The sequence below is a fragment of the Hyposmocoma kahamanoa genome, unplaced genomic scaffold (assembly GCF_003589595.1).
Source record: "Hyposmocoma kahamanoa isolate Upper Pololo Valley unplaced genomic scaffold, ASM358959v1 175, whole genome shotgun sequence".
Taxonomy (NCBI): domain Eukaryota; kingdom Metazoa; phylum Arthropoda; class Insecta; order Lepidoptera; family Cosmopterigidae; genus Hyposmocoma; species Hyposmocoma kahamanoa.
Window position 1 is genome coordinate 791,727 of NW_020653685.1, and position 18,970 is coordinate 810,696.

General features: G+C 37.9%; 2 protein-coding genes across 5 annotated transcripts in view; one reads left to right on the forward strand and one right to left on the reverse strand.

Annotated features, from left to right (window-relative positions):
- Positions 1–3,512, forward strand: part of LOC113225807 (ubiquitin-like modifier-activating enzyme 1) — a 20,842-nt gene extending 17,330 nt beyond the window's left edge. Inside the window, exons 2-5 of the mRNA XM_026458247.1 lie at positions 646–867; positions 1,835–2,086; positions 2,200–2,505; positions 2,589–3,512. Coding sequence (XP_026314032.1) covers positions 646–867; positions 1,835–2,086; positions 2,200–2,505; positions 2,589–3,362 — 1,554 coding nt within the window. The 3' untranslated portion in view covers positions 3,363–3,512. The remainder of the gene's footprint in view (positions 1–645; positions 868–1,834; positions 2,087–2,199; positions 2,506–2,588) is intronic.
- Positions 3,513–5,415: 1,903 nt separating this feature from the next.
- On the reverse strand, positions 5,416–18,510 carry LOC113225820. 4 transcript variants are annotated; one of them, XM_026458262.1, is made up of 6 exons: positions 18,091–18,510; positions 14,462–16,573; positions 13,392–13,580; positions 10,900–11,036; positions 8,708–8,790; positions 5,417–7,020 (listed from the first exon to the last, which is right to left on the reverse strand). In XM_026458262.1, the coding sequence occupies exons 1-6, from the start codon at positions 18,181–18,183 to the stop codon at positions 6,944–6,946; spliced, it is 2,691 nt and encodes an 896-aa protein (XP_026314047.1). In that variant the 5' UTR covers positions 18,184–18,510; the 3' UTR covers positions 5,417–6,943. The 4 variants fall into 4 exon arrangements, with proteins under 4 accessions (XP_026314048.1, XP_026314047.1, XP_026314049.1 ...); XM_026458263.1 differs by lacking the exon at positions 8,708–8,790 and having other exon boundaries at positions 5,416–7,020; XM_026458264.1 differs by lacking the exon at positions 13,392–13,580.
- Between the last annotated feature and the right edge of the window lie 460 nt (positions 18,511–18,970).

Here is an 18,970-nt window from a genome sequence, read left to right on the forward strand (position 1 = left end):
CTGTATGTATATCCTGTATTTAAACTCCTCCTTGAGTAGGACTGTACTCCTTCAAATGAAACATTCATTAGATTCAATTTAATTCTATAATAAAAAGAAATAATAATTCTGAAATAAAACTTGTTGGTGACTGAAAAACCAATAAAAATAAGAAGGAAATAAATCCTTATAACCAAGAATTTGGTTTTATTGGAATTGAAACTATGTTTTTGGTATCCAATCGCGTACAGAAGGAGCTTATTACGGGTACCGAAAAGTTGGTTTGTTTTAATAAACAAATTCACGCGATTTTATAATAGTTCCATTTCTCATGTGTAACAATCGCGAGAACCAAAGTACTCTGTATTTATTAATGAACAAGTTATTTTTTTATTTAATTTTGTTTTTAAAATTTTCATATTCACTCGTGATTTATTTCTTTATCGTCACAGCAAACGACCGATAATATTCTAAATATTTGACATTACATAACATGCCTTAAGATTAAGCAGTATTAATTTCGGCCTTTAAAGATTGTTTAAAGAAGGTAATATGGCGTGCACTTACCTGCATTTAACTTAATGTTACCACCACGTTGGCAGTGGACAGCAAAAAAATTGCGTATCAAGTAACTTCGTAATATCAGTAAGTATGTTATAATTTCAGGCAATAAGACGAATGAATCCATCAGTGAACGTGCTAGCACAAGAGAACAGAGTCTGCCCAGAAACAGAGAACGTATACGACGACGCGTTCTTCGAAGCTCTAGACGGAGTGGCCAATGCACTAGATAACGTGGACGCCAGGATTTACATGGACCGCCGCTGCGTTTACTACAGAAAACCCTTGCTTGAGAGTGGCACGCTTGGCACTAAAGGCAACACTCAGGTATGTACAAGTCTAGTCTACAATATAAATCCGAATGAGACACGGACCTTTGTCCGTGTCAATGAAGTCAATTCCAAGTTTTGGTAGGGTGAAACCAATGATATAGATAATTTTGTAGATTGTGTTGTTGTTCAGGATGTCAGGAAATAAGAAATTTGCAATAAAAAAACCTACACTATGATGCCGAGAACAACCAGCTTTAAATCAAAACATCTTAAAAACTTAAAATTGCCTTGTGAACGTTCGCTATTCAGAGAGCGTCAGGCGCACAAAACGTGATATTTCTAGTTTCAACATTTATGATAAGAATTAGCCATCGAATATGTAACCAGAAATAGAGACGAAACGGTCATATATTCCTGGTAACACATTAGCGATACAGCTCTTATAAATATCAACTCTCGTTTGCACTGAAATATAGACAGGCCAATCACTGACCTGTGTGTACGTCTCCGTATATTCCAAAAAATATTCTGTATTTATTGTAATAATGATAATATCTCTAACAATGCCGTGCTGTTCTATTCGGTGGTGTGGGAAAAACTGCAAAACATCCAATTACGAAACAAACGGAATCATATTTCAGCGGTAATTAAATACGTAATTTTTAAATTTTCGTCCATTATAGCAAAGCTCAAGTTAACTGGTCGATTTGAAGTGAAACAGTTGACGACACCCATTGACGACACCCGTCAATTGTTTCGAACTCGGGCTAGCCAATCGGAGCGCAGTTGTCACAGTAATGATATGGCAGAATAGTTTTCAAACAAATTAATTGATATTTCGTCTCTATTTCTGGTTATATACTCGATGGAATTAGCAAAGATGGATTTTACGTACGCAAGCGAAGTAGCGTCAAATAGCTTATTCAGTTATTGAGGTAATTTTGTTTGAAATTTGTAAATTGTTTTTAACAGCCTTCAAAATATCTTATAATTGAACTGTATGCACTAATCTCAACCTCCAGGTAGTAGTCCCCTTCCTAACGGAGTCGTACAGCTCGTCCCATGACCCCCCGGAGAAGACGATCCCGTACTGCACGCTGAAGAACTTCCCCAACGCCATCGAACACACGCTGCAGTGGGCGCGCGACGAGTTCGAGGGCCTGTTCCGCCAGGCCGCGGCCCACGCGGCGCAGTACCTGCGCGACCCGCACTTCCTGGAGCGTACCATGAAGCTGCCCGGCAGCCAGCCGCTGGACGCCATTGAGAGCGTCAAGGTGAGTTTGATTCACGTGAGGACCACAACACCCGTTGCGTTAGAGTGTTAGGCTTTAATTTGACTCGAAATTGGGTTACGTGGCACAAATTGCACATTATAATTTCATTTCAGAACGCAATAAACGACCGACCGCTAAACTTCGACGACTGCGTCGTGTGGGCGCGCCTTTATTGGGAGACGCAATACGCCAATCAGATCAAACAACTGCTGTATAACTTCCCCCCCGACCAGCAGACCACTAGCGGAGCCCCTTTCTGGTCCGGGCCTAAGCGCTGCCCGGAGCCCCTCGACTTCGACCCCAACGATGATCTGCATGTGGACTACGTAGTCGCCGCCGCGAATCTAAGGGCGTCCGTGTACGGCTTGCCTCATTGTACAGACAGGGAACACATTGCGCAAGTCGCCGCGTCCGTTAAGGTGAGGATAGCTTTAAGCGACGTGCACGAGTGCCTCGCGTAGAAGCTGGGCCAGCACTGACTGTGTTGTTTTCGTTGCGACAGGTACCGGAGTTCAGTCCGAAGTCGGGCGTGAAGATCGCTGTGACTGACGCGCAGCTGCAACAGGGCGCCGACGAGATGGACTCGGACCGCGTGCAGGGTATCGTCGGCGAGCTGCCCCCGCCCGCCAAACTGTCTGGGCTGGCCATCACGCCTCTGGAGTTCGAGAAGGACGACGATTCCAACTTCCACATGGACTTCATCGTGGCCGCCTCCAATCTGCGTGCCGCCAACTACAAGATCCCACCCGCCGACCGACACCGTTCCAAGCTGATCGCCGGCAAGATCATCCCGGCCATAGCCACCACTACGTCGGTGGTGGCCGGCCTGGTCTGCCTGGAGCTTTACAAGCTGGCGCACGGCTTTAACACTCTAGACCCGTTCAAGAACGGCTTCGTCAATCTGGCGCTACCCTTCTTTGGCTTCTCAGAGCCTATCGCGGCCCCCACCAACACCTACTACGACAAGAAGTGGACCCTCTGGGACCGGTTCGAAGTCAAGGGAGAAATCACCCTGCAGCAGTTCCTCGACTACTTCAAGAACGAGCATAAGCTCGAGATCACGATGTTGTCGCAAGGCGTCTGTATGTTGTACTCTTTCTTCATGCCGAAGGCCAAATGCCAGGAACGGCTGAACCTGCCTATGTCGGAGGTGGTGGTGAAGGTGTCCAAGAAGAAGCTGGAACCGCACGTAAAGGCGCTGGTATTCGAGCTGTGCTGCAACGACGAGGACGGCAACGACGTGGAGGTGCCGTACGTCAAGTACACGCTACCCTAGTGCTGCCGGCCCTCGGCCACTCTTCGCCACTCCGACACCTGTCCGCGACGGAAACGAGCATTTCATGGCATTTGAAGCATAATAGTTACCGTTCCAGTGATGGTTCTACACGAATTTCGCATATAGAAGGGTATTTTTACTGAGATTGTCGATGTGGATTAGTATAACTATAGTAATGGACGTTTTATAAGCTCGTGAGTGCCTCGGCCGAGTCCGGACTGGCGTGCAGAGCAGTGCGGCAGTGCGGCTGCCGTGCACGGGACTCGGCGCGTGTGTACAGTGACTACCGTGTGACGTTTTCCTTTTTTGTGCTTTGCAACACGCTTTCCAACTTTATCCTAAACTTCATATTATATTTATAGTAGATTTGTTTGCTCACATTCATCATCACGACGCGCTAGGTGATTTTATTATTTCGTGGAGTTACATTGATTTACACCAAATTTTATCGGATATTTATAATGTTGAAATCAGATGGGTCTGTATATGAAAGGAAAATAAATATTTGAGCAAAACAGCGTGCTTTTTATTAAAAATGTTTTATTCAATAAAAAAAAAGTTAGCACAAAAATATTACGCAATAATCTCACTTCAGTACAACTGAGTTCTTTGGGGGATCCGTTGGTACGATACGAACGCCAAAAAGATAAAAAATTAGTATAAGACATATTTGTAAGCGTAAAATAGATTAAAAAAATTTGGCTGTTTTGATCCAAAAATGGTACAAAGTACGAAGACATCATCACTTAACTAGAGGGAAGTAAATTTGGATAAACAGTCCATCGTGCTTTTAAAGACTACAAAGAGATCGCAACGAGTGACTAGACAGATAATTGACAATTCAGAAATAGACCAATATAAAAAGTGACACGAAGATTTAAAAAAATTCCTTATGCTTACGACAATGGCATTCACTGTTTTACAAGGGCAGGATATATTCTAAATAAAAAGCAATTATTACTTTATGCTTATGACAGAGGGTGATTTTAGACCTTTCTTTTTTGCTCAGAGTTGTTTTTTATCTATGACTTTAATTTACAAAGGCAAGATATAAATGTCACACAAGATACAAATGTAACGAAAATAATCGTCAAACCAAATCAACTATTAAAAAAAAGTAAATTTTTGAGAAAACGCAAAAAATATTTTTTAAAGTATTACTTTTATTTCGTACGTTTTGAAAAAAAAATCAATTGTCTGTTCCCTTGGAATTATTTACAAATTTCGTCACTTTATTATTGAGTGGCTTTATGGCTCAACTCACACTGGCGCAGAGTCGAAGAGTCCCGACGCGTCATGTTTTTCGCCTATATATTCATCTCTATTTTCCCACAATTAATGTACAAATTTGTGTTAGGCAAATATGGAATCGCGCGTCGTCGTGCGTTACTTGCGCGCAGTGAGGCGTCAGACACCGACCACACTGTGATCCAGGTGCGCTAATGCGAGTGTCGTCGCCTTCGCCATGAGTTGTAGTTGAAAAACTGGACACGACGCGACGCATCGACTCTGCGCCAGTGTGAGTTGAGCATATATGTGACATTATTTTAATTTAGTGCTCGCTTACGAACTTGCATATTTTTGTTGTGTCATAATCATAATATAAACTTAACAAACTGAGCCAGCGATTTGTCTTGGCTTTACTTAGTCAAAAAGGGTATTGTGAAGTTCGCTTCATGGTTACTGTATGTGCAATTACAAATCACGAATAATTCAATGATGAAAAATGGAATATTTACATTATACAGGGTGCTAACAAATTAGGTTTATAACTACTTTTATAGTCCATTTGTTTAGATACTTAACTAAATGTAAACAATCTTGATACATCTTTTTATTGAAACTTATGCTTTACAAATCAATAGGTGTAAAAATAGGCACAAATTCATATCAAGCTAAGTATTTGTATTTGAAGATAAGTACAAATCATTTAGTAAATAGACATCTCAAGATTGTTAACATTTAGTTAAGTACCTAAACAAATGGACTATAGAGCCAATTACTTACCTCATTATAAACACTTTCAATCTTTTTTTTTATGTAAACGACATTAAGTATCGCCCAAGTCGCCGGATGTCGTGAGTGTTGTGTGTCGGTCTAGTGACAACCCTAGTACACAAATAAATAATGAAGACCAAGTGCGGGTAACTAGAAAAACTAGCACAGCTAGAAGATGTTGCCACCCGTCCCTTTAGAGACCATAGACGTTTGCAATACGTCCGGAACGTCGACGTAATTAAAATACGTTTTATACATGACTAAGTCCCGCACTAAAAATCAAATAAAGATATTTTTTGTTATAGCTCACCATGCGGGTCGGCTTGCTGTGTGAATTGAACCTTATAATAAAGTGTGACTACAAAATATTACGATAATTGACCATTAAGTAGAGAATGTTGTTTAGTTGAAACTTCAATTATTTCAAAACGTATTAAGATGATTTTAAAATGGTGTATAAAGTAACAGTCTCTATTAATTAGCCAGCATTTACACTCAATGCGTTAATCTAAAAGCTTTGGAAGAATTACGAGTTTTATGAATTTTGTCCTGTTACAACAAATTTAAACTATCTCTAATTTTATTAGATCAACTACAGTAAGGAGATTGCACGGTGTCCAAGTACTACGGTAATATTGAGAAATACGAAAGATGTTCCACGGCTGACGAGCGCATCTACCATAGAGGAGTCTTGCAGCAAGCATCTAATAGATATTATTTCTACGCTATTGGTCTACATAACAAACCATAAGTTTTTTCCCCTCCGCTATTGTACTTAAAAAAAATAAGGTGGTGAACTATGGTATTACACCGTTCTACTCAGCTTTTAAATTTTAATAGAAGTTAGTACGTACTTTGACGATAGTGTAGTGGTTGTTAATATAGTTATTGACGCAGTCAAATTTATGAATAATAAAATAAAATGAATAGGTGTCTACTATCTCGTTAGCATCTCAGGGGGACAAGTTTATAAATTCGGTTTACAGGGTCGTTTTTGTTATCTCGATTTTGTTATATCATGGTCGTATTGTTTTAGGTATCTCATACAGGAATGCACAATATACTCCTTTATTTCTCTTGCACCCCATATTTTATACAATTTTAACTTGACACACTTTGCTGCGTCTTGTAATGAGCTCCCGAGGTTGTCATAAAGTGGACGTGCTCGATAGTCTATAGGGAAAAAAATTGTATGATAGTTTCTTTGTACTAGGAATTTTGTAATTGTGAAATGAACCAACAAAATCTACGTATAAAAGCTTAATTGTTCCAAACTTCCCTGTCATATAATAATAAACTAAATGTTGTTAAATCCCCATCGTTTGCAACGTTATACTTCAGATTTGTTTGTAAAATATTCATCCAAAGAAATCCTGATTTAAAAACTATTACCACGTCTTTCTAGCGTTTAAAAACACTCAAATCACGCCATATTTAATTTATAAACCGTGCGTAAGTTAACTAACTACTCACAACAGAGATATATTAAAAATAACAATGATAAAAGCGTGAGAGTTAGCCGTCGAATCAACAACAACTCGACGACGGCGCCCAGCGGTGATAAAGCGCATCAGGCCCGCGTGTTAGCGCCACGCACGTCGTATCGGGGACGTGTCGTGCCGACGTGATACTGCCCGTGATTTCTCGATTTTAACGGTCCCTGAAATAACAATAAAAACAAATTCCACTTACTCAGAAAAACATTATTAAATAGATGGTGTAAAGTACACTTTATTCAAGACAGAATTTGCGATGAATCTTGAACTAAACGTTTTAATATACAATATACAGGTTTGTTTGTAAAATATTAACAACCTCCCAGGACTGTTACTAAAATCATAAACAACAACTTTTCTTTCATGACTCTTAATCATTCGCCTGATTTTACTATGATACAAAAAATTAAAAATATTCAAAAAGATCGTTTTAAACGGTGATAGCTCTGTGCATTAGCAAAAAAAAGCCCGCGCGTTGCTAAACCAGTTACAACCAAATACATATCTAAAAAGTTTCAGATAGTACAACAAAAAGTCAAACGTTTATTTTTGGTAATTTTCTTACGTTTTATAAAGAGTCGTGGAACAAAAGTTGTTGTTCCTAATGTTAGTAATATAATCCTGCGAGATTGTTAGTATTTTACAAATAACCCTGTACAAGAAAGAAGAATTATTGCATTGCAGGCATCTCTTATATTTAGTTTCCTCGTAGGGTACATAAAAGTAGTGTTGCACACAAAGGCACAATTATTTCGGTCTCGAATGTTGTATTGGAATCCTTTGCTCCACCCTAAATTAAAGCGAACCCTACTTAGATACACAACTTTGATCTCCAGCGACATAACTAATAATTAACAAGATCGATGTGCAAGATATAAAATAAAACAATCTTTCTCGGACTAGTGTTCACTGCCTTATTTCCGTGGCAATTTTTATTATTCAAGTATTTGATTTTTTTTATTTATTCAGGTAACTAAACAGTCATATACAAACAATTATAAGAACAACGTATATAAATAGACCTATATTAAAACTTTAAATTGTACAAACGTGTGACTGATGAAAAATATTTACAAACCACCAAAATTTGCACATTACAGACCTATAGGTAATAATAAAAATATTCCATTAGAGCCACTAGAATATCAGTTCTCTCACTTATTTCTCAAATGTATTTAAGGAATTTGCAAATATATCAACATCATAAAGACACTTATCATAAAAACTACACGATTGCCTGAGAAAGGTATTTTTTACATATTTTGTAACATAAAAAGTCCTTTTTGAACGTGAGGAGATACGAGATACATTAAACGAGATTTTCTCTTAAAGATCAGCGGAATCAATTCATTGTGCACTAGCTTGTATAAAAATATATTATCTAGGAAATGACCTCTAGAAATTAGCGACTGTACGTTATTTCTTTTTACCCTATCTTCGTAGTCAATATAGCAATAGTCCAGGGACTTTAAAAATTTCTTTTGAACTCCTTCCATTCTATCGTGCCGAACTGCATACTTCGGGTTGCAGGCAACACTTACCGTGCAATATTATTTAATATTCGAGTATTGTATCGTGAAATGTTATTTAATAATTACACGATAACATACTTGAATGTTTAAACAATAAAAATTGTCACGGAAATCAGGTAGTGAAAGTCAGAGAATTACCGAAATAACTAAAACACAACAATTAAGATAAGTGAGATACGAGCACTAGACAAACAAAAACTAATATATTATTGCAACTGATGTACACTGATAGTTTTACTAAATGAACAGCAACGAACAAAACATGAACAATTCAAAAGTAAACTATGCAAAGGCCAAAGCTGAATTTTCCATTTGTTACCATTGGTTGCTTGCGTCATGATCGAGGCTACGGACGGCCGGCGACTGGGCGGGTACGGCCCGAACTTGGGGTAAGCAGGCTCCCTGCACCGCAACAAAGCTTGTAATGTCTTAATGCTAAATAATGTTCCAAAATTACACTGCAGAAAATTTAACGTCTGCTCCTTTCACCCGGGCACTCGTGTTACTGGTGAATTTCGTTTGTCATCTAGACACTACAGGCCATCGAGTATATAACCAGAAATAGAGACGAAGTAACTTCCATCCATCCCTGGCAACTCATCAGACAAATGGGCCCTATATCGCTTTTAAATATCATGAAACAGTGCAGCGTCAAAAACTGACCTGTGTGTACGTCTCCGTATGTTACAGAAATGTTCTGTATTTATTGTAATAAAGATAATATCTCTAACAAAGCCGTGCTGCTCTATTCGGTGGTGTGGGATAAACAGCAAAACATCTAATTACAAAACAAACGGAATCACATTTCACCGGTAATTAAATACGTAATTTTTAAATTTTCGTCCATTATAGCAAAGCTCAAGTTAACTGGTCGATTTGAAGTGAAACAATTGACGACACCCGTCAATATGTTTCGGATTCGGGCTGGCCAATCGGAGCGCAGTTGTCGCCGTAATGATTTTGGCAGAATAGTTTTCAAACGAATTAAATGACATATTGTCTCTGTTTCTGGTTATATACTCGATGCTACAGGCCTACCGCTTAACTGAGCCAGTTGCTGAGGTAGCTGCGCGGTACGGGAGGAGTGACAGTTTACGTAACAGTTATGTGGCGCTGCACACGGGATCATTTCAACAAGATTTTTTTTGACGATATTCAACAAGTTGATTGAGAAAAGTGTCAAATGGCTTGTCTATTCATTATAGTCAGCCTGATGTATTCCACTTCTGGGCACAGATCCCCTCCCTCTGATTCCTCTACGCACACGATCCTGAACTAACTGGACGCAAGCTTTATCGTAGCCGTCCAGTTCGTCACGTCATCGCCTCCTCGGTCTGCCGCGGGGCTCCACTGGGTGGTTACCTTCGCCCACAGGTCTTGATTAATTTCAATTCTCAATGAAATTATTTTTATTGTTGTTACACATAACACCGACTCAGTTACGCAGTAGGCCTGAAGTCACTTATACATAATATTAGGTAAACATTATACGTTTTAAAGCGATTGCTGCTTTACTGTAGGAATCAAAGAGACGAAAATATTTTAAATCTAATCTATTTTAATTTACTCTTCCAAATCGTTAATGAAATTTGTTTCAGTAATACACAATTTATTACTGGAGTCGAAGAGCGGCGATAATCATTGATAACCCACTAGGAAAACAGTTGTCTGTTAATTAAGTGGTCGACGACGCGACGGTTCGAATCCCTGTGGGAGCATGTACTTATGACTTTAATTTCTAAGTTATTAACTTATAAACATTTGTGAATGAGTTGCAAAATGCTTCTGCATAACCGTAAAGGAAAATGTAGTGTAGAGTCCGTCCAGGGAAACACTGCCATCTTACTTATTTCTAGTAATGTAAGCATTGCTGTGTTAGGTTTTTGAAGGGTAAGGGTGCTGGTGAAATTATAGGCACATGGGACTTGCCAAATTATGCGTCAGGGTGACGAGCGCAGTGGCAGTGCTGATGTTATGGACAGGCGTGTCACTTACCACAAGGCGCACGATTTTTTCTTGTCACTTATACAGGGTTATTTTTAAAATATAACCTCTCAGGACTATATTCCTAACATCATAAAGACCAATTGAAAGAAAGACCAATTCCATGGCTTTTTACAAAACATAACAAATTTACCAAAATTAAGGTTTTATTATACTATCTGATACGTATTTAATCTGTATTTGGTAGTAAGGTAGAACGTGCAAGCGTTTTCCGCGACGACTCCCACCCCCGCCCTGCACAGAATTATTACCGTTTAGAGAGATCTATTTATATATATATTTATTTTTGTATGAAAGTAAAATATGACGAATTATTAAGTCTTGAAACTAAAGATGTTGTATTTTACAAAATATATTCGTGTATACTACTGATCATGATATTACCGAGTATCTCGCACTTCATGTCGCTCTTGCACAAGCCGCACCCTGTCATGCTAACCCTACTGATGTCTGTAAACGCGGTTTGACCATCGTAATAAGACTAAAAATTGAAAAGTGTGAACTTACTCTGGCCTCGAAACTCGCGAAGTCGGTCTAGTGGCGAGGACGCGTCGCCGGGCGCGGTCGGCCGCGATCACGGAGCACCGCTCTGCCGGGCTGCTCGTTATGAACGTATCGTGCAGGTTGTAGCACGCGGCAGTTATCTACAAAACGAAACGCCTTATCTACATGCATGACAGTCCAAGACTACCAAATTGTCGAATCTTTGTTTTGTCAGTAGGAAGAAGTATTCTTCAAAATTGGCGATGGTTCGTATTTATTAAAGCCTCTATACAGGGTGGAAATTTCTAATGCCACTTGGAAGGAAAGTACGTTAAATACTGGAGATAGAAATTTTTACTTAAAGGAAACATTCCATTATTTTTAAAAAGAAATAATACTGCATTCAAAGATTTTCGAAAATTGCTAGCCACACGCGGGAATCGAACCCGCTAAAATCTTGTAAAAAATGCACCCTGTACTTTTATTAAATCAATCGATATGGCCAATTATGAGGATGAAATCTCTCTTACAAACCATGAAATCTGGAGTTATAAATTCAATGGGTCAAGTTAAAGCACTACATTAGTAACCAAACTTTTTTAATACCTGGATTGGTACAAACGGCACAATCAGATGGCCTGCGAGATCACCAGATCTCACCACTTTAGATTTTTTTGTGGGGGTATGTTAAAAATCAAATTTACCTTAAATCTGATCTGATAGATCTGAGGTTCAGAATACGATTTGTAATACAATTCATCACAACACGTTATTAAACGTTACTCAAAATTAATTCGTTAAAAGATTAATTTTGTGGTAATCTAACTAATTAGTTAGATTACCATTTTTTTCGAATACGTTAAGATTTCATGGTTTTTTTTTTTCATTTAATTAACTAATTTTGTGAGAGTGATTTTATTCTTATAATTAACCCTATCGATCAATGCAATAAAAGTGCAGGGTTTTTCAGATTAAAGCGGGTTCGATTCCCGCGTGTTGCTAGAAATTTTCGAAAATCTATGAATGCAGTTTTATTTCTTTAAAAAAATAAAGAAATGTTTCCTTTAAGTAAACATTTCTATCTCCAGTATTTAGAGTACGTTTCCTCCAGGTGGCATTACAAATTACCACCCCGTATATGGGACGATTTGTTTTCACGATAAGTCCTTTCAAAATAATCGAAACAACGAATCGTTTAGTAATTAACCTAAACCCCACTGAAGAGCGATGGATCGATACGATTATCTAGTGACGTAGGCCCACCTCAAATTTGCTGCACTCTGTATTTTCACGATTACAAATGTGGTTCGTTCGGACAGTCTCCGCTCAATTGTGTTTTTATGTTGGCCTGCTGTCGCTACCTTTGTGTTTTTCAAGATATCGTTTTCATTTTCACAATTTTATTTATTTTCTAATTTTAAGTAAAATAATAATAATGTTGACTAAGTTAGGACTAGGCCGCGCTCATTGCCGCCATTGCTGTGCCGCCCGGGGTCATGGCCTCCTCTGCACCCCCCACGCCACGCCTTTGCGATAATCGTGCCGATCGATCGAAGCGAGAAATCGTTTGGGGGGCTAAAGGCCTTTATGTTCTAATCAAGATGAAAGTCTCGAGTTGGAAAACTTGAAACACTCTGGAAACAAAATGCTGACTGGTGTCATCAGAGTTTCTTGAAAAGATTATTTCCCATAATCATTTTGTAACCGAATGATTGAAAACGATATTATTTTCGGATCAATGATCAATAAAAAAATATAATCACGTGTATTTTGGTCACAGGTGACAATGGGACGTAGGTCCGAAATGTTGTTATATTTACGTAAAAATATAGCAAGAATTTATGTAAAAAACAATTATACTCGAATTAGATCCGAAAAAAATAGTTTCATTTGTGAAAACTGTAAAACTGGTTAATGTCATGATTTATGGTTATTAAACAAAAGTATAACTACGTTTTATTATGTAGTAGTACACAAAAACTACAAGTATTGAATGAAAAATTATGGATTCAATTGAACATTATCTGAAACCTAAAGTGCATCCACCATCTTCATACAAACCACATAAACATTCCCCGAAAGAAAAGACTCTCATCGTGTAAGCCGCCGTTAAGCAAATAACCCGCCGTTAAGCAAATAACCCGCCACCGATGGGAACGACGGATGTAAATCATCAAGTTAAGTAAATAATGAATGCCAATCACACCAATTACGTCTCAAACTTAGTTGGCAATTTCCTGTACCTCCTCATTTCAGAATGTTAACACACTTATTAATGCAAAAGCGGCTTCAACTTGTTAATGTAATTAGTTGCAGAATGTAAGTTATAACATCTACTGTACAAGATTTCAAAGTTATTTGGCTTTGACCCAAAAAACTATATAACATTATATAACATTGATAACATGACACTAATGATAACATTAAACTCGCCAGCGTAACGAAGCGTCTTCAGGTCTCTTTTATAGACTTTTCAATGATTTACATCCGACCCCTCAACAGGTATAATGTCGCACCTGCTGAATAAGCCGCCTGTGCAAGTCAACGTCGGCTCCTCGAATGCCCTCCCTGTCCTGGTGCAACTGCAAGGCGCAGAGCAGCGCGTCGTGAATTGTCGCCACTGTCGCCTGCACGCGTTCTGTCCGCATCAGACGTCGGACTAGGTAGCCTTTGGCATAAGCCACGATCTTTGTTGCTGCTTCTCGCTGGTGCGATCGGGTTACATTAAATTGGGCTTCGAATGAATGTGAACACCGTGAAGACACGATAATTCAGTTACAAGTGGATGATGGGATTTTTTCAAGAAGACAAAAGAAGGATCAAGATAGATTCAACTGTAAATAACATTGACTTACAAATAAATGGACGACGGGTCTAATACAAAAACCACGAAAAAAATGTCCCAAGTCAACCTATTTAAACGTAGTGACATGTAAAGCAATATGAAAAAGCTAAAACGTTGAATTTAAATTGTAATGTTATCGCAGTACTGTCTAATTTTGCTTGCTTCGCTGTCAGTCGAACAAACGAAGACTAAAGCGTGAATGACGCTCTGTATACGTTTTTAACGCCCTATACGTTTGGACACTTTTTAGCGCGGACCCGACGTCCATATAATTGTAAGTCAATGGTAAATAATGACTGATAATGACATTTGTCAACTGACTCGATATTAAAAGGAAATAAACACAATTGAAATATCGAGCCTCACAATTGAACACAAAAGTTGAAACACAATTGAAGAAATTTTTTTGGGTATTGGGATCGAATGAATGAAAATACGAGTTTTGGAGCAAAACTGAAAGCGACAGGAAACGGCTGGATTTGTAGGATTATGGGAATCAGGGAAGAAATTGTGCGAAACCATTAACCGGAAAGAAGAAAGGATAGACAAAAACATAAACACAGCAATAAGAAACTAAGCAGTGCTACATTCTGGACAATGAATACTTAAATTTTCGTAAAAATACTGAAATTACATAATATATTATTGTAAATACTACTCAATGAATGAGATTAATTTTAGTTTAACAGTAAACAATTAAGACAGAGAAACTAATTTCATAAAAACAATAAGTTGTTTTACCTGTTGTGTGGTGCAACTGACCAACTTTCTTTGATTAGTGAGAGCTGTCATGGCGTGCATTGTTTTCTGTATAGAGTTTTCCAAAGACCTGATTGCATTATTTGTGCATTTTGTATTACTAATAATATTTCTTCGGTGGACAGTCCCAGGCGAGCTTGAGACGACTTGACAAGTACTATTTTTGCAAGAATTATTTTCTTCACTATTGTCTGTAGGAAACGACACGTTTAGATCGGCCATCGTATCGTTCGTTTGGTCTGTCAACAGTAGCTCGTTATCAGAAGTCATACCGCTGTTGTCATAATTCAATTTTCTGGAAGAATTGTGTTCAGTCACAACTTTGGTTTGTGGTCTTGCGTTATGATAATGATTTACATTGCTCTTGTGGCCGCTTCGCTTCAGCTTATCTCCGCAATGAGAATAGTTGCCAGGGAATGTAAATGCCGACATTGGCGAGATGGACACGGGACTTTGAGGAACTAGCGTTTTGGCGACTGGACTCTGCTGTCCGCTCGCAGTAGGCGTATGGTTAATCAACTCACTCAAGCTAACCGGACCTCTCTCCGCATTATACTCCTTATCGCACCAAGCCTGTTTTATTTCTACAGTAGGTTCTGGGCATATGCTTTTCAACTGCTTGAAAAGCATGTTATTTTGTTCATCAAAAACTTGCTGGAGAAGTATCTGTTCCTGCTTTTGTTTTTCCACCAAGCAGGCCATTTGATCTAACTGCTGTTTCTGGATCTTTTCATATAGTTCCCGTACTTTGGTGGCAGGGTCGTTGGCTGCTGAGGTCGCTGTATCACTGATTTTGGGTGATGATTCTTTTATTTGTGTGGGAGGTTTAGGAGACCCATCATTTTTATTAATTTTATTCATGGCTGCGTCAGGTTGGCTGTCTCTTAAATTATTTTTTAGTGGTACATTTATTTTACTAAGTCCAAATTTAGATCGTTGAATAGGATCAGATTTGGGTGATTTTGAGTATTTTGGTATTGGTTTCCTATATTTGCTTGCAGTGTATGAGGATGGAATTTGTTGCTTGGCACACGTTTTGGCAATGCTATGTGAGGTGATTCCTTGACCAGTATTTTTCTTAAGGTCCAAAGCCATTGAAGACCATTGGCTTTTTGCTGTCTCCAGATCCCAGCTTCTCCGTCTCTTCTTTTTTTTCAACTGGGGGATGTTGGAAAGCGATTCACTCATAGATATTAACTTGAAATCTACTCCCATGTTTCTGGCCTGTAACTCCAAATGTTGGATTAGCAAAGGACTTGGTTTGAGTACAGTATAGGACCTCTGGCGCACCAGTGGGGAGGATGAATCTTTTGAACAATCAGCATTAATATCATGCAATGATCCTGTAAAACTTCTCAATGATGTTCCTTCTATTTTAAATGGTATGAATTCTTCCTCAGTATTGTTATAATATGTATTTGGTAGTGGGTTACACTCAACTTTGCTTGATGAAATGTCGCTAATTTCCGTGTCCTCTTTTCTTAATGTCTGCATCATGTCCAGTTCTTCTAAAGTTTTATGTATTTCTGATTCTGTTTTTGTAGAAGCTTTTGTCACTACTGTGTTTTTCCCTAATAAATTACCTTTATCCTTTTTTCTTAATACTTCTCCACCTCCTTTCTTTTTTACCAAAGGTTTCCGTTCTGAATCTGAATTCTTTATAGATTGGTTTAATTCATTCAAAAGCATGCCCACTGGTTTTTTTGGGCAGTTATAATCTCTTTCTGGTAATTCAATGGTAGCTGTACCTATTTTTGAATTGCTGTTTTCACACTTGGTGGTATTTTTGATGCTCACATTAATCCCAAACATCATGTCCATGGTTTTGTCCAATGGATCAGTGGTTTTTAAGGTGGCATTAGAATTGATAGCATTGTACACATTTTCCTTAAGAGGAGAAGTGGGATGGCAGTACCCTTCAAGAAGGCATGAAGCATCATCAACTTTGTCTTTGGCCTCTGAAAGCTCCATAGCTCCAGAGACCACTTCAACTGGTTCCATATCCAAATATGGTCGCAAAGTTTTGATCCTTTTCTCAACTTCTTTAGCCAACAGTTTGTAATATTGCATTTCCTTTCTGCACTCTTTTGATAACTGAAAAAGAGCATTTGTTATTTTAAAAGAATCACACTATAAGTTGTACAAAATGTAAAGATATCACCTCAATAATTTTCTTTCACATTTTTTATAATTTTCTTACAAATTACGTTCTCTTGTAAATAAAATCTTGTATGTTGTGTTATTTGCTTGCATATTATTTAAACACAGAATTTTTGCTGCAAATTATAACAAAAGGGTTCATTTTTAATACTAAGTACATTGCTTTTAAGCTGTAAGAGCCCAATGCAAATATTCCAACATAAATAAATATAACTTGCCATTCAATCAAAACATGTAACTCTTTTTCTACCTTATCTAAATGTGATGTTTTTTTACACACTCATTTGAAGTTTGAAAGTCAGTACAGCATGGGTTCCCAAACTTTTCGACTCACCGCCCACTTAGGCAAAATAAAAAAATTTCAATTCCCACCACCACAAAAAATAATTGAAAACACGTATGTTTTAAGGACTACTATGGGGAACTATGCAGTTCAGTCTCAAAACGAGGAATTATGCTGAAGTATGAGAGCATTTAACTCCAGGAATCACCCAGAACTAACCAACCAATTTACTAGAGAAGCTTGTGACATCATCACCAGCTGTATCACGTAAAATAGGCACCTAGATATCGAGTTGGGGATATCAGCTTATTACAACATGTGACACCATCGCCAGCTACATTGTTGCTTAACCCTTTCAAGTGCAGTACTTAAATAGTGCTGCACACAAAAAGGTCAGTATTTTGCTGTAGTGCTTATATTGATTCAATATAAAATATTCATTACATACTTTAAGTTGTACAATAGAACATCTCTTATGATTGTGCTTATTGGGAAGAATCTGACTTCCAGGATACAGACAGCATCATACTAGTATGAAGTCAGAGCATCACAAATTTGTAATACTTCATTTATTTGATAAATAAAGATTATTATTATTATTATTATTCATGTCTGTAAATCATTAAATTTTGGCAGAACATTGTTGATACTTCTCTATGGAAACGCAGAAGGAGGCAACTTGGAAATTGCATTGTAAAGCCCATAATTGGTTTTTTGAGATCTATATGGCAAAATGGGTCACCATTTATTATAATATTCTAATATTTCATTTTACAGTAAACACTGCTGTTTTTCTTCTTCTTTTAAATGTTATAGCCCCAAAATAATCGATGATTTCGACAATACAACTTAGCCATTCTTAATAAATCTTAAATATGAGCAGTTACATAGTTCATAGCAGCTCTCTCAGCATGGTCAACTTAACTGCCCAAACTGTCCACTCGAAACCTAAATATTGCAACCTTGTCACAATGAATTCAAGGTACTCTTGTTATTAAAATGTAATGCATCTTAAAATCACGAGAAAATTATAGCGCAATTTAAATTAATGAGTTCTCTTCATGTTGTCATTGTATGTACTTAGTGGCTAGGAGGTATACGGATCTCATAAAAATTTATGAAGTAGATAAGTAGTTCAAGTGACTTCAAATTGTAGAGTATGACTCACCACTGGCGGCAGCAGCGGCACACCATTTATCTTCATAAAGGATTGGTACTGGTGCGAGCGGCGCACAGATTTTACATCCCACGGGTCGTTCATGTCGGTATCTAAGCCCAGCTATTATAATCCTGCGAATTTAACCTAGCTCCCGGTCCTGAATTATTACTTAATCCACAGCAATGCACTTAAAAAGAATTTGCAAGGCAGCCCGGAAATTATATAGCACTTCTCGATCATCCCCGATCAAAGGGAAGCTAATTTGATTGAAAGCTTCTGTAATTATAGTGTCACGGACTGATTACTACTGACTTCCGTCACTTAATTTAACTGTTTTGAAACTATAATTTAAATCATAATTGTATTTCTTGCTTTATTCCACTCACTTATTACAATTGGTTTAGAATTTTTGTTTTGCGAAAGAAACTAAGGCGGTTCGCGAAGAACGGTGATTCGACAAACTATAATTTGAAATTTGCAGGTATGATCTCATTGACTAAACAGTTTTTTACCATATTGTTCGCAGTATTCAACCAATTATTTAAAAGCATGGTTGCTGTTTACCAATCAAAATGTACTCATTATTACTGCTCAATAATATAATGTTCATTGAGAACATACTATAATTTAGTTGTCAAACAATCTATGTTGTCATAGCTACTTTGGCTAGGGAACCGGCTACAGCGAAACACGTAGCGTAGTAATTGGCTATTTGCGAAGGCAAAGCCATTAATAAAAAAAAAAAATGGTGTCGCCATCTCTTGTCAAATAAGTTTGTACCATAATATGTGATACACACAGACATATAGATATTATGTCTATGATGATCTTGTGATGATACACTATACTTGAGATAGTACTCTCAAATATAGTGGATAGTACACTTCAG

Bases quoted from the DNA above. Each gene is read 5' to 3' on its own strand.
- LOC113225820 (XM_026458262.1), bottom strand. From the start codon at position 18,183: ATGAACGACCCGTGGGATGTAAAATCTGTGCGCCGCTCGCACCAGTAC. The intron at 16,574-18,090 runs GTGAGTCATACT...GCTCTTTTTCAG, and splicing joins TGCCGCTGCTGCCGCCAGTG to TTATCAAAAGAGTGCAGAAA. The intron at 7,021-8,707 runs GTAACAAATGGA...TTGTTATTTCAG, and splicing joins CATGACGCAAGCAACCAATG to GGACCGTTAAAATCGAGAAA.